Genomic DNA, 16,130 nt, shown 5'->3' with positions numbered 1-16,130 from the left:
TTCAGTTCTTAGATTTTTATGACCAAGACCTGGTTATGCACAATGTTTTTAAAAGGAAATCCACATATTGTTTTGGCTTGTTGGAAGTGCAGTCAAAATAGAGTGCTGGAACAGATTAAAAAAAAAGAAAACACTTTATGTCAGTGACTGTATTGACCCTGTTCTGGCATTGATTAATGTTCGAATGATCAGCTGTATATCTGTTAAGTGTCAGATAATGGTGATGAGCGGTCAGGAGGAGAACAATGTGCCGCTGACAGATAAACGGTGTCCTGAAGCAGCATAGAACGGCAGGTGGAAAATTGTTCTTGGAAACCGAGCAGAGAAAAGACCATGGTCTTCCTGCATGGACCTTGGACCACACAGCCACAAAGGAGGTTCAACCTCACGAAAAAGCCTAACACGTGTCTATAAGATAATACAGGCTGGAGCACATTCCACTTATCTGTCTGAGGCTGTAGATGCATACTATTGATTCATGGAGCACGTCATCGAATGACCCTAATTGATGGCATGCAATTGGGGTCACTCTTATCTTTTGCGGCTCCTGAATGTGTAACAAGTTGGAGCGGAGAAAGAAAGCACAGAGGAAGCCAAACACTACCCTTTAATATGAGAGAAGGAAAATGGCTGTGTAGCAGCTCTATCTCTACAATTTTCTCTTTTCATTCAGGAAAAGCAGTATTTCATTCATGCCATTTCCGTTCATTCATCAGCTGGGGCCAGCCTAGGCTCACTGTGCCATCTCCTCACCAACAGTCTTATCAATGGACGTGACGTCAGCAGTGCCTGCAGCCGGGGGGTGGCGGCGGGGGGGTCACGTGGTCTTACCGAGGGTATATACAATAAAGTTGCGCTGGCCGTGGTACTGAAAACATTCACCTCAATTGTAGTACTTTATCCAGTGAAGCTGCGACACAAATAGATAGCATACGCGCAGGTTTGCTTTATGCTGGTCACAGGCTGAGGAAGGAACAGTCTCTCAGGTGATTTCATGAAATAATCTTGGCTTTACTCGCGTTGTGACTGTCACCATTTGCCCACCCCTAGTGGGACTTCAGGTAAGCGGACCACGTCTCTTGCGCCATTCATAAACTCACTTTGGTCAAAGCATTATAAGTTTTATCATTTTCATTATGAACGGAACTATCTGCATGTTTTGTATGCCAAGCCTTCTAAAAACTATCAACTTTTTAATAAATAGACGTCTTTCATGCAACAGTGCGATTGTAAAGTGTTTGTGAAGTGAATATTAATTAGATGCGTTTTCTCTGAAAACTTGGTTCGCATTATTAATGTTAAATTTGGTTAAAGTGAACTATTTCTTACTTGATAATACGATCAGAAATATAAAAAAAAAAATAAACAAAATATCGCACGACTTAGCTGATTAATGCAGCACAGTTGCAACTGAAAAATAGTCCATTTGACTTTTACTGGGCCCAATTGTACATTTTACATCCATGTTTTAATAACAATTTGATTTCCACGAAACGGTTAAAACCCCTCTTTGTGCATAATTTGCTGACAAATCTAAGAACATCACCGTTCATCGTTTGCGTAGGGAAATAAATAGGACAGGCTAAATTCATCAGGCGACAATTTTGATAGACCATTAATTGTTGCGTCTATTTATTATAATTACTTTGTTTACCACATTGTTCGTTTAAAGATGGACTGGCGTTGTGCGCCTGCATTCCTCTACTGACATAGCTCTCGTTCAGCACACGCCACGGCAAGACAACTGTTTACAATACGCGATAAGAAATTTCGTTTTTTGGGGAGGGAATTCGCAATGATTTTGTTTCCAACCAGACGCCCCAGTCAGGAGCCGTAGGGTTAAACAAACCAGCCTCTGCCACGGGCTTTACGCATGACTTCCTCGCGCTGCGTCGTGTCCGCGCTAGTATCCTGTTGTCGCCTTGGCTTTGACAATAGACAGTCAAATTCACGGCTGCTGCACCTCAGAAAAGACCAGATTAATTTGATTTTTATTGTAAGGTTTTTGGTTGAGTAAATAGCCGAGCGGTTAAAATGGAGGGAGCGCGCTTTCTAGTTGGATTGGCTCGATGGAAAAGGTGAGAAATTTAAAGGCAGAAAGATGAAGGTTTGGATTTTGTGCTAAAACGTCTATTTGCATGATCAAATTGTCAGTGCTCTTTATAGTCATTTAAAATGAACGAATTTTTGTATTTTAGTTAGGCCTAGATACGGCACGCCATCAGATTAAACGGCCTGAACAATGGGGCTATTAATTCAGTTTGCCTTTCCCCCCGATTACTGGTGTGCATCCACAAGACTAGACACGCAGAAAAAATAAAATTATAATAATAATAATCATCATTTCGTGTGCTTAAAAAAAAAGGTTGAATCTTGCTGCTGAGATTATTTTAAAAGCCTTTAGATTGCATATGGCACTTGGAAAGAAACTCATCTCGTTGATACTAAACAAGCTTTTTTAATAATTTATACTTTATTTAAGTTTTAGTGTGTTGACTGAATATTGATTAAATACTGACAGTATTTCTCCCTTTCTGCTGCCCTTTAGCCTAAGTCTTACTATCCATGTTGTCTGCTTGTTCTCAGGTGCTTAGCCTCCCTCCTGCTGGTTCTGCATGGTCATGACCTGTCATCACGGCTCTTCTCCAGCCCGCCTTGTCCTATTGGTCCTGCTTACTGTTGTTCCGCAGCTGGCTGGCGCCGCCCCTGTGAGGGGCGAGGGGCTGGAGGGAGGGGTGGAGGACAGCCAAGAACACACTCTATCGCCACCCATCTCCCTTATCAATACATCCAGGACCGGGGTGAGCACCCAAGCTTAGATAAAGTGACTGATGAGGTGCTTGCTGCATTGCTGGAGGCCCTGGACCACCCCAGTTATGGGGCCAGCATCAGGGAGAGAGACTGGAAAGAGGCAGGGGGGCGGGAGCTGCCCTCACTGGACGCCTCTGAGGCTGGTGAGATAAGGAGACCAGAGGCTTCTCTACGAGAGCCCAGGGCTGAGCAGTCGGCGGGGGGTGGGGGAGGGACCGATAAGACTGAACAGCTAATTGTAGGGCCTCTGACAGCTGCTCAGGGTGATGACTTTAAGGAGAAGAAAGAAGAGGAGGACCAGGGCTGGTCTGAGGAGGATGTGGGTGATAGTGTGAGCCAGGGAAAGGATGAAAACCAAGTTGAAAGTTTTAACTCTCAAGGAGACAATGATCCCTTATTGCAACGCAAAATAAGAGGCTACTTCCAAAATATTGACTTGGGTCTCCAAGACAATGAGATCCTGCCACCACTTAAGGGCTATAAAGAATACAATACACAGTTAGCGCGTGCAGGGAAGAAGCTCCATTGGGAGGAGAACCGTGACCGCAACCGCCCCTCAAAAGGAGGCAACTTCATGGACGATTTTGAGGAAGAGGGGGAGGAGTTGGAGGAAGTGGAAGAGGAGGAGGAGAGCCTTACCAGGATGGAGGAGGAGGCCCGGGCGCAGGCCGAGAAGCAGGAGGTGCTGCGTCAGCAGGAGGAGGCAGAGCGGGCCCGTGAAGAGGAGCAAAGGCTTGCCGACATCGCCTCAGATATGCTGTTGCAGTATATGGGTCGCAAGCAGCAATCATACATGAAGCCTCGGCAAAAGAGCAGCATGGGAAATGCGGCTGAGGACAAGCGCTCAGAGGAGATTGTCCAGGACGAGGACGATATGGACCAGCAAATGATTGATCGGCTCATCGAGATCAGCAGCAAACTTCATCTGCCTGCGGATGATGTTATAGAGATTATCAGTGATGTGGAAGAGAAAAAGAAGAAGCGAAAAGAGCTACAGCAACAGCCTGTTAATAACAATCCTGTCACTCCACGTTTCCGTCCCTTGGTACCTCCTCCTCTGGTTGCTCCTCCCATCTACCACTACACTGCCTCTAAAAACCCCAAGAAACAAAAGTACAACAAGTCCAACAAGAAGTGGCACAAGGACAAAGTCAAGTCATACAAACAGGACTATTGGTACAAGCCACAAAAGCAGATCGACTACTGGTACAAACCTCAAAAACAGTTTTTAGCTTTCCCTTCTTATCCATACTATCAAAAGCCATATCGTGCATACTATCCTGTTTATTTTCCATACCCCAAATCCCAGTACTATGGTAAGCCACCTCCCCCAAGAGACCAGCTCTTTGGTCCCCAGGAGCTGGACCTCCAGCCTCCCAGGAGAAAGAACTGGGCCGGGGGTAAGAACAGGGGACCAGGCTGGAGACAGCAGCCTTCTCCTCGTCTGCCCATCACACCCTACATCTCTAACTATATCCTCCCTCACCCACGGACATACCAAACTCTCCCTGCCCCCAAACCCATCAGCCAGCCTCGGAGAGGCCGGCGGCCCCCGTTCTACCATCCAGTCACTACAGGAGATGACTATGAGGAAGACGGACTGGTGCCCCAACTGGACAGTGAGGAGGAGCTGGAGAACTTTATTGAGAGAATCTATATGAAACGCAGAATGTACTGAGAGACCCACAGATTTTGTTTTAGACCAGATCAAAACAGTCAGATTAAGTGCAGTATGACAAGAAAGACTCAAAGATTGTGAGCTTGAATGATATTTTAAGGTCCTAAGATGAAAAGTTGGTTTATATTGTGTCACTGTATTTGAGTTATTTCTTTGGTAAAGGGGGAGGATGGCGTATGAGCTCCCTGTAACCATGTTCAGCCTCTTGCTCAGTTTACATCTGAAACAGCACATACCACGTGTATGTCTGTCTTCATTCAGGTCGAACTCTGATGCTCTTGCATATCTCAGAGTTTTTTACAAGACACACTTAACATTTGTGAGCATTCAAATGCAGTTGTGCCCATTGTAAGAGAACCATGTTTACAACATGCATCGTATTTATAGCATATGTTCACTTTGTTTATGTCACAATCAAATTTTTGTAGCCTTATTTGCTACATAGACATATTGGTGGAGGAAACTGCTGTGTTGACAGTATGTTTTGTTGTATTTGAAATGTGATGTTGCCTTTCTTATTCTTGATTGGACTGAACAATTTACAAGGTGCCAAATACACACATCCAAACACAAGTTGAATTTTGCCTTACAAGCACCATGGCACCAGGGAAATATCATAACGCATATTATATTTTCATTGCTATTGGTCCTGATGTAAAAACCCTGTGGACTCCAAAAGCACAAACTTAATACTAAACACTTCCAACCTGGTGGACTAAGGGTTTTTAATCAAAGTCGGACCCACACTGGCAGAAGATGCACCACAAATGAAAATCATCACTGGGGGGTCCATGTTCACAGCTTTTTTTCTTAGTCTCATCGACTTGAATGCCTCACTTTATATGCATTCATGATTTAATTTACTGAAAATTCTTGAAGTTAATCTACTGTATCTGTTCTGCAGCCTTTCACAAACAGATATCTACTGAGAGGCAGCAAGAATTTTGTTCATTTTTAGCTCAAAGGTTTCAGGCCGGGGAGTCAGGGATTGCGCTTAAACCGTTAAATGCACGTCTTTTTACTTGCAACTGAAAAAAATGAACAAAAAAAGAAAAGAACAAAAAAAGAGAAAAAATAAAACAGTCTGGAGAAATAATCAAGGTGATGGTTTTCTCTGAAAAAACTGTGATTACTTAAAAAAAAAAATAATGGAAGAGGGCCACTGTGTTCGCAGTGAAGCCATCTGTCTTGTAAAAGGAGAGTGTTGTTGTTGATGTCACCTTAGCATTGTAATATGTACAGTGTGAAATAAATATGCCCGTGCAATGTGTAAATAACAGCATGATGATTACTAGTTTTGCTATATGATAAAAAATAAAAGCAATTATTTTATTAAAGTTCAGTTTTTTAATGGCTTTTTGAGGAGTGCTATGTTTCACTGCAGCAAAACATACAGTCAAGGGCACGTGTGAAATCTATGAAGACATGTAGTGGCAGCACATCATACAAATCTATACCGAGTTCATTATGTGCCAAGAAAATCAATCGAGAACATGTGAAAAACAAGATTGGAAAGGAAAAGGGGGAGGAATAGCTGAGAGAGAGAGAGAGAGAGAGAGAGAGAGAGAGAGAGAGAGAGAGAGAGAGAGAGAGAGAGAGAGAGAGAGAGAGAGAGAGAGTGGGGTGGGGAACTGCAGTGATTGATGAGTCACATGATTGCTCGATGAGTCATCCGTCTGTACACTGCGCAGGACCACACTGCTATAGTCATTTAACTGCTGGCATCAACATAATGATTGAAACATGTTCGCGACCACCTTCAGCCAGACAATCGCCGATGAAAAGGTATTTGGCAGAAGATTCAGTAGGTACAGTTGGTCTATATCTCCAACAAGCATGGCGGAGAGAACAGGTTGCACTTAAGTACTGTTTGATCATTGAAAAATACAAACTGTGAAAGTTGTGTAAATACCCAAGCGAAAAAATCAAGTGGTATAAATAAAAAATAGTGATTACAAGAACGATAAGAGATAAATAATATATTTAATCCATTCTTCATACTAGTAATATAACATAAGAAATTGCCCAAAAACCTACTACTTATTCCATTTCATTTATTTTTGTATGAGTGAAATCTCACTGCCAGTTGTCAGAAATAGTTTACTTGAACAGTTTAATACTCCCGGAAAGAATTCAATAGACAACAATGAAACAAGGATATCAATAATTGTCTTTTTCCTCTTGTGCGGCTTATTTGTTGTGGATGCTGTAACAAAGATTTCATTATGAGTTTACGACTGACAACATCACTACTTGTCACTGGATCAAGCATAACACTATGACCACTAAAGTGTCAAGCATAATGATCTCTCTTAACTGACAACAGGTAGATGCATGAGACACACACAGCAACTAGAAAAATGGATTTGAGCAAAAGGGTCAGATTCTGATTGCTATTCATGGGGTTCAGAGTGAAAAAATAGCATGGTTGAGATAGACAATTAAAAACAAAATATTGCGTTATTCCTTTGGTGAAAAGTCCTCAAATGGCACCTATATCACGGAGTCGGAACCCATGAATGTGACTGGGATGGAGCATCTCTGCAGTGTTCAGTATCAGAAGAAAAGTGTAAACAGGTGATGTATGAGTAGCGTGAAGGCTGCCTCACAACATAAAACAGTATAGACAACCTAAGGAAGAAACCTCTCAACCCGAGGCATTTTGCTGTGCCATTATATCACAGTAATTGAAAGATTAAAAAAAGATAGTGATTGACGTGTTTAAGCTCAGTTTTACAGCGTATATGCTGTATATATGCAGTTGTTTTGGCATAAGTAACATGGCGCAAACTTCTGGTAAGCTGCTCATGATCACAGATAATACCCTAAAGCTGATGTATACAAAATACATTTTCCTCCAATGCGTGACTTAATTCATGGACATTTTTCCTATAAATGGATATATAAATAAATGTTTTGTATATTTGCCTTCCTGACTGCTAATTCAGTTAAAAAGGTTTTCTCATTAGGGCAAAGATATATGAATTGGAGCGATGAAAGGACTTTTTACAAGAGGAGTGGTGCAGAGAAAAGGCTTAATCATTATGCACCCCGAAGAGATTTTAACCATTGAAAGACCTGACAAAAGTCACGATTAAAGTGTGACTAATCCCAATACACATTTCATTCATTTTGCACCCATATTAAAATATTGAATAGTTAAAGGTCCACTTTAATATTGAATAAAACAGAGATCTGTACTTGAACTGTTGCCATTGCATTACAACACAAACTGAACACCTTTTTAATTTGTTTATTTATTAACCTTTATTTAACCAGGTAAGAAATCAATTGAGATCAAAACCTCTTTTACAAGGGGGACCTGGAACATATGAGCCATCTATAGCAGAAAGATTTAGTGGGAGTGAGGCTCAAATGACAATCAATACTTAACATACATCTCTTTAATTTTGGACAGGCAAAGCAGTCTTAAAAGCAAGAAAAATAGTTTATTTTAAACTGTTTGCAGTCATCCAAACTTGTTTTTGACTTTGTTAGCACAATTCTAGCATCCTAATTATTCAGTTTCACAACTTTGACAGGCCGGAGAGGAATTTTGTCAGTAATGCTAACATCAACAACGCACTTTCTGGTTTGCAGCCAATTAAACTTATTCTGGAAATGGACACTGGTGCCTACATTAATTCCCCTCCGTACAGTTGCATGAGTTTACATAGAGCCGCCGAGCTCAACAGCAAAAACTACACATGACTACAAAGCCATTTCAAGCCGGACTGAGAAACGATTGTTGGGGTAATATAATATTGTAGAGGTGAGACTTTTCCCTCTCTTCAGTGAAAGAAATTCCTGCTGAATTGAGAATGTCGACAACAGTAAGTGCACATTCGTAGCTGTCAGAAGCAGAAGTGGGGCAAATAAAGTGAATAATGAGATGCATTTTGACCCTAGGAGCTGCTCTTGCAATAAATTAAAAGCAAGTATGTCAATCTCCATGGCAACAAGCAGGTGACACCACCAGACTGAGTTACAGGTCAGATCTGTGGAGAGGAGACTTTGCTCACTGTCAGTCTTTGAAAGTAATATTAACAATAAATCATAAAATGCAAGATAGATAAGCTTAATTCTGTGTAACATTCCAGACAAAGCAATACCATCCCCATGGAGACAAGCCAGCGGGAGATCCCCCCCTCCACCAGAAAAATTACATAGTGTACTTTTAAATAGGCACAAATGAGCTGTTGGCAGAGCGGGATGTGACAGGAGATGAGAAAAGTTGAATGAGAGTAAGTGTGGACCAAAAGAAATGAGGAGTTTGTGTTTGTGGGACGCATGGAAGATGTCATCTGACTGACGTCACTCACCAATAAACTGGGCATAGATTATTTACTTATCTGGGTACTTGTCGTAGGGTTACTGATTGCCCTTTTGACACAGTAAGGTGAACAATTTGCACATTCACAGAAGGAAAAAGCAAAATTATAGGCAATTTGCAGATTTTCATAATCATAATTGAGACTAAATATTCGCCACGACAAAAGATTATATTATCTGGCAAAAGCTCTGGATTAGGTTATCTTTTCATAGTACCGTACTTATATGTGTTTGCCTTGTGGGTGTACTATAATTAAAATTCATTTGAATATTGCAAAAAATGGCTGTAACTCTCAGGCACAAAAAAAATTGGTAAAGATCCAGCGTTTACACAAAGGAGACTGACGGCGCAGCAATTCATCCATAATGGCCCTGGAGAAACATATGTATGCGACTGAAAGCTGAAATCCAAGCAGAAATGTCAGTGTTGTGAATATGAAATGAATTTAGACGTAGACCTTTAAATCTGATTAAAATAATGACCATGTTTTTTCACAGCTGCTGGATTTGGCGCAACCTTTTTCAAACCCAAATATCACAGTTACATTAGCCATAATAGCATGAAAATAACAGGACCAAAAGAAACATATTTGCGAAATAACTAACTACCAAAGAGGTCTTATTAGGCACCATGGCAACCAGCTTTTTGGTAGTCATTGTTTTTAAGTTTGAAAATGTCAGACTATTTTTGACGCATAATGTAATGTGTTTTTGCTGTGAAACATTTTAGGTTTTGATATTAAATACAGAAAACATAAGCTATTATTAAAAGTTTTTCCAAGCTTGCCAGTGAAGTAAACACATATCTCTGCAATGATTTAAAGTTGCCAGAGCGCTTTCATGTAGCCTTCTAGATTTTATGAAATTACTAGAATTATTAATGACAAAAAACAGAATAAATACCAAAGTTAGGAGGCTTTATGACCTACAAACTTTCATATTTGTACTACTTCATACATCGCCTTGTTTGCATGCTTATGCAACCCTGATGCAACATTACATATCATACACGTATTATTGATCTACTGAACTAAAAGTTAAAGCATAAAAGGTTTAAAGCGGCTATTCATTTGCTTGTATTTTCACATTGACACAGCCACTGCCGTCTCCACTATACATGCAAAGATTTTTTTGAACTCTAAATAAACTACCTTTTGATTCCTCTTTCATCACTGACATTGTCTACCAGCTCTCCATTGTAGAGGCCTGTCTTTTTCAGGATGTATTCTTGAAAATGAAGCAGGCTTTCAGCAGCCCCATTAGAGCAGGGCTGCACTGGGGGCCCCTCTAAAACAGCACCCATTGTTTACTCTCGTCCCAGTCATTTGGCTCTCAGCTTTCATCTGCTGCTCCACAATTTTACCCCCCCCCCTGCCATCTCCTACCTCTTTTATTTCCTAAATTATACATACCCCCTCCCATCTACCCTTTAATACTCCCTAACACCTAATCGTTCTGCCATTTTTTCTTTCTTTCGCTCAACATTTCTTGTGTTGTATGCAAGCCCCAAGGGAGAGGAATGGGTGAACAGCACTCTCTCTGCGCCACTGTCACAAAAGACTGGTGAGTCATCGGCACTTATGTTCCAGGCTGCCTCCTCCCACAAACACACACACAAATACAAGGACAAAAAAAAAGAAAAGAAAAAACCCACTAAAATTACTCGTACCTGCCACACATTTACAGGAAAGCGTGCACTTCACTGACCGCTAAATACGCTCAATGTTTTTCAGGAACCTACAAACATGCACAAAGATGCTGAAGAATAACAGCCATGTTATCCAAGAATATATATATATATATATATATATATATATATATATATATATATATATATAATAAGACAAACATTAAATTAGTAAAATAAACATTTTTGATAGCTGCAGGTGGTCTATTTCTACATCCTCTGAAAATGTTTTAACAGAGATTTAACCCACACAATGAATCTGAACTCTGAGAATAAAGGATATAGATAATGGGCCTATTCAAAACCAGTTGCTTTCTATTCAATTTTAGTGCAGATGTATTTTAATAGTAATGTAAATCTTAGCCAACATACTTTGCTCTAGCAGCCATTCCCAGTATCTGGAGCACCAGGGCCCACTCATTAATACGAGGATCCTACAGGCCCACTAATAATAAATTTAACTCTATTCAAATTAGTGTTGCGTTTTATCTCGTAGATTTTACATAAAATTCAAAAGGGCCTGGTGTATAAGTCTGACTGTTGACACTCAAACACGTTTTATCGTTTTAAATAAAGTTAATTTCAAACTCAATTTTCTTAAGTTAGTGAAGGCAACCTTTTGGGGCCCCGTGCAGTGGCTCTGAGGCCCGGACCCTCCACTTTGAGAATCACTGTATATTCTTGCATGTCCTACTGTTTTCTTGATACTGGACGCTGATTGGCTGAAAAATGTCCCTCCATTGACTTAACGAACAGAGAGAGGATGGGCCATGTGCACATGACATGCTTTTAACGTAAATGTGAATTACAAGCGCCTGAAAAATATTATGGGTAAAATAGAAGGACTAGGACTGATGTGTGTGCGTTTATATAGTAGGCCTGTGTAGTAACTAGGCCTGGGCCTTGTCTGTTGTTCCTTCAGAGCACGTGCTTAACATAGGCTTCTTCTTGGCTGCTTATTTCTTGGCTTCAGGACACAGGAAACTGCCGAAAACACACAGAAAAGTACGATAGTTGAAATGTATTAACCAGGCTACACTGTTGTTTAATTTGTGAAGTTTGAAGAACTATTTTACAAAAGTTACGAGCGATCACGAGTCAGAAACGTTGTATTCGTGCTCCCTCTGCTGGTAGAAAGTATCCATTACTGTCTGCTTTGTCTTGGGTTTGTTTTTGTTACTGACGTAAGGCTTCAGACAAATTAATCTGTGTATATTCAGACACAAAGGCCATTTAGGCAAGTAGTTATTTTTCTTCAAATACTCTACGCTTTTGCTCAAACATTGTTCACAATTGACAGTGCATTTATAATGTACTAAGAAGAGAATAGGGTCTGTTTAATACAAGGGCTAAATAGAGATAGGGACATAAGAACACATTGATAATCAACAAAGATCAAAGGACCAAACTGAACAAAAATTTTACCCCAACAATCCTGAACAATTTGAGTATTCAAGCATGCCTGCTGGTATATTAAAGGTCTGGCTTTTTGTGTGGTGTTGCTTATGTCAAAGCCTGTTTGACTATAGGCCCTCACCTGATTAGTCTTTACAGAAACCAGCTTGTGAGCCATTCAGACACATCAAATATTGAAGACAGGAGTTTCCGTTTCACACACACACATAGAAGGGGCGGCCCCAAGCTGCCAAGGTATACACAGTGCAAAGAAGACAGAGGCTCAAAGGGAGGGAAATCCAAGAAAGAGATTGAGATTAGGGAAAATAAATCAAACATTAGCAGTCTTGTAGGAGGCTACATGACCGGGAATGGAGGAGAAAAGTCTGGCACCAGAAGAAAATAGCCAAAGGTAAGACAAGGAGAGAAGGATGTTTTTGTACGATCATGTAACTGTAGAGGCTTGGTCTGCCTAATCAGCTGAAGACCTATTGGCTGATAACCCAGGCACTTAAGAGGGCATGTTTTGCTAAATTTGTGTGCTTCTCTGTTGGACTTTAGAGACAACCAAGCAGGGGGAGAAGAGGAGACCAGTACGAAAGAGACTGAGAGCTCTGAAAAGGATGCAGGCAGCATTCCACAAAGTCCAGGCAGTAATGAAGACGTAGAGTCAAACCAGGTAAGATTTAAGATTTATGTGGACTATAATCTTTAGCCTATAAACCGTAAAGTTAAAATCAGAAATGATAAAGTCGAGCTTCCATGAGTAAAACATGTTCTAGATAAGTCCATGTGCCACCGGTCAGCTCAGTAAATACCTTGTGATTTTTTTGTATTTTATTTGCTCGTTTATGTGAAGATTGTGTCTTATTCTTGTAGTTGCAGGACGAGGAGCTGTCTGTCAGTGACGCTACGCAACAGGTAATCCCAAACTCACAGAGCAACAGTGAAGACCCCCCACCATCGAACCCCCCTGCAGAGGACCATGGAACCCCACAGACAGAAGCCACGCAGGAGCCTATCACACAAAGTGAGTAAGGCACATTCTCTCAGTCTGTACATTACTGCGCAAAGATTTCCCCTCATTCTTGTTTTCAATCATTTGTATTGATAATGTTTTGTGTCAAGTTATTTTGTATGTCATGATAAAAGCTGTCAGTATCTCGTATTTGACACTTCTGAGCCCAGAAAATTGTAGGGGTCAAAATTATTGCTCACTGTACACTTGGAGACAGATTTTTTTATATATATAAACCACAACATTAGCCTTTTTTCAAGAAGTGATTTTCAAACCTAAGTAAGATATAAGCCCTTTTCATCTTGTTCACAGGCCGGCCCCCGGAGCCCTGCTGGTACTGCCTGCGGTCTCTGGACTCGCAGTATCGCCCTCAGATTCCTAAACAGGTATCAGACCGATTATGGTTGCTTCAAAAGGGAAAACATATGAATAATTTGTCACTCAGTTATTGTATACTGTATGTAATGGGATCTTAAACAGGACAAAAATATAAGCCACAGTCTGGATTGTGCACTGAACAGAAACAGCAGATGGAATTTCATGACCATTCTTTGTTGCAATTTTAATGCACTGTAATAGCACACTGAAATGTCTGTTTGACTCTGGAGCTTCTGGGTTGAAAATGTAGCATAGTTAATCGAAGTATAAAATACTATATACTATTATTATACTAAATAATAGTATAAAATAAAACATCTGTTGCCTCAACTCTACATGTACACTACTATTGTACTAATATTCTACTATTGTCTTAAACTGAGTGTTCAGATTTCAATACATCTTCATTGTATCTCAATACTTACACCAATACCAAATGGACAAAACTGTAGTTTGAGCAATGTTAATATATGCATGTAAATACAATTCTGATATTATTGTATTAAATATTGTATGCTTGGTTACGTAAGATTGGAAATCGATTTCTATCTGTAGACACCTTCTGCTTGCTCTAGAATGAATAAAATCCCAGAAGCCTGTGTAATGCGTTACATAAAGACCCAAGATTTTAAGATAATTACCCCTATATATCTCACAATGAGGACATTGCTGTGTGGGCATAACATATAAATGTGAAAGCACAGATATTTACATTTTGTAAAGCTTAGGTACATAATTTTTACACTGCAAAATCTCTGTAACTCATTCCTCTCTTTGGTAAATCGTTAATATTCACAAACATTCATTTTCAGGGTGTGCCCAATTTGAAAACATGAAAAGTGTTTTTCAGATGCCAAAGTGAAACTGCACAGCGAATCAGAGTGCTGCTTTCAGCTGGATGAGACATAAAATACTTAATAATTTGTGTTGCTTTTGTATTGTATTCAATACATTTGTGAATATCTTATTTTTCATCTCAATGAAAATATATATTAATTAATGCTAATACAATGTTGCTTCTTTTATTGATAGGAAGAATCAAATTCCTCGTCTGCAGTGCCCTCTAGTGGTAATCCACGGGTCATGTACCAGACAGACCCAAGGCCGCACTTTGGAGTGGCCTGGTCGTCCCATGCACCAGGACACCCTCTGTGGGACAGTGAGGGGCCGTGCTGGGGACAAAGGAACCAAGAAATACCCAATCCCACTCACACCTGCCCCCACTGCCATTTAGGGCTTCCGGCTGACACACTGCGTTGGCATGAGGTTAGCACTCACTATACATAAGGCCTAAATATAGAGGCATAGCACAGTAGAAGAGAAGAGTGTAGAGAAATGTGTTTATCAGATTGTTGTCTTTCTTCTGCACAGGCCAAGTGTCTGCTGTTTGAAGAGCTGAGGTCAGCAAAGAAGTAAACCAGATGTTAAATTTACTTTTGTACTATTCTTCTTGTTGTTATGTGTTATTTCCCAATGCAATGCAATGAGAATCATTATATTTTGCTAATATATTATATTACAATACAGCTCTGTAAAAAACATGTGGGAAAAATGTTGTTGCCTAAGTCTTTTGGAGATAGTTTGTAATTATTATGTAGTTTGTCCAAATAAATGTAAAATGACACAATTGCAATGTTAAGCTGATTAAGCGGAACGGAATCTTTTTCTGCAAATCTACTTCATGTTTATATTGTTGAACTTTTGTGACTCAACTAAAGTTCTTTGTTGTTAACAATATAAACATGAAGTAGATTTGCAGAAAAAGATTCCGTTCCATAGTCCAGATGACTGAATCTTTTTCAACAATGGAACTCTCCTGGACGAATGAGGGATTACACCGTCATGAAGTAGATTTGATTTATTTTCTAGAACCACACCCCTCATTGTGCAGCACACTGCCTGTAACCTCAGGTAATATTTACAACTATATACATAGCTGATTTTTACGATAGTTATTTGTAGCTGTTTATCTGATCTGACATCAGATACCATTTGTTGATAATAATGGTTTTAACCCTGCGATGAGCTGGCCCCTGTCCAGGGTGTACCAGGCTCCAGTCACCCGCGATTCCCATAGAAAATGAATGAAATATATTAATGATCAGTGTGTCTCTTCAGGTTAGGTGCTGAACTAAATGGAGTTGTTGATCACGAGTAATTCAGGGTCCAAGTAGTTCTGCCCTCTTCATGTTCTCAAGGAGCTGGAGAAAAACTATTTCTTACTTTGCAGATATTTTCAGTTTTAATTAGTTTCAGACTTGTTTTTACAACAGCCAGCTGCGGTTGCTGTCCCTCAGAAAGCTGGAGTCATACATCATTGACAGGAGCAATACAAAACTTGCTTTGCCAGCAGGATGTTTGTGAGAGTGTGAACACTCAAGCATCTGTTTGCCACACTGATAAAATGCAAATGAAAAATAAAATAAATGTAAATGTGGTGCATACCAATAATGCCTATGCCATAGTTAGAGAACCACAAGGTTTGATTATAGTAACACAGCAGTAACAAGTAAGCAAATAATAACATTATTATAATAACAAATTGATAAAATGATAAATAGTCATGTTCAATAATGCTTTTCTACATTTAAGGCACTCAAAGCATCAAGGAACCGCCGAACCTTTCACACATAGACTTTTTACAGAAGACTTTTATCAGGTTATTACATGGTAATTACCAGACGGCCCAAACTCGAATAAAATGGAGGTTGCGAGAACGCCCTTCAGAGCCAACAGTGCCAACTAGTTCAAAAAAGAAAAAACATAAAACTCTTAATCTTTGGCCTAGGCACATGACACGTGGAACAGAGATAGAGCTACCTTTGAAGAGT

The 16,130-nt window shown here is 40.0% G+C and overlaps 2 protein-coding genes across 3 annotated transcripts; both read left to right on the top strand.

The window, feature by feature from the left end:
- Window positions 1-858: 858 nt before the first annotated feature.
- Window positions 859-5,826, top strand: LOC140360752 (uncharacterized). 2 transcript variants are annotated; one of them, XR_011926938.1, is made up of 2 exons: window positions 859-1,061; window positions 2,587-2,891. XR_011926938.1 is itself a non-coding variant. In XM_072446113.1 (2 exons), exons 1-2 carry the CDS (start codon window positions 2,035-2,037, stop codon window positions 4,487-4,489), a joined length of 1,947 nt encoding a protein of 648 aa, XP_072302214.1. In that variant the 5' UTR covers window positions 1,407-2,034; the 3' UTR covers window positions 4,490-5,826. The 2 variants fall into 2 exon arrangements, 1 of the variants encoding a protein (XP_072302214.1); XM_072446113.1 differs by lacking the exon at window positions 859-1,061 and adding an exon at window positions 1,407-2,078 and having other exon boundaries at window positions 2,587-5,826.
- A 6,301-nt stretch (window positions 5,827-12,127) lies between these two features.
- On the top strand, window positions 12,128-14,751 carry LOC140360756 (uncharacterized). The gene is made up of 6 exons (XM_072446118.1): window positions 12,128-12,315; window positions 12,465-12,582; window positions 12,789-12,933; window positions 13,234-13,307; window positions 14,332-14,565; window positions 14,671-14,751. The coding sequence occupies exons 1-6, from the start codon at window positions 12,275-12,277 to the stop codon at window positions 14,713-14,715; spliced, it is 657 nt and encodes a 218-aa protein (XP_072302219.1). The 5' UTR covers window positions 12,128-12,274; the 3' UTR covers window positions 14,716-14,751.
- Window positions 14,752-16,130: the final 1,379 nt, after the last annotated feature.

This window comes from Eucyclogobius newberryi, unplaced genomic scaffold, assembly GCF_026437365.1.
Source record: "Eucyclogobius newberryi isolate DKJ021-1_F unplaced genomic scaffold, fEucNew1.0.hap1 SCAF_15, whole genome shotgun sequence".
Lineage (NCBI taxonomy): Eukaryota > Metazoa > Chordata > Actinopteri > Gobiiformes > Gobiidae > Eucyclogobius > Eucyclogobius newberryi.
Note: the sequence above shows the minus strand (reverse complement) of the source record. Positions and strands in the feature narration are given on the sequence as shown.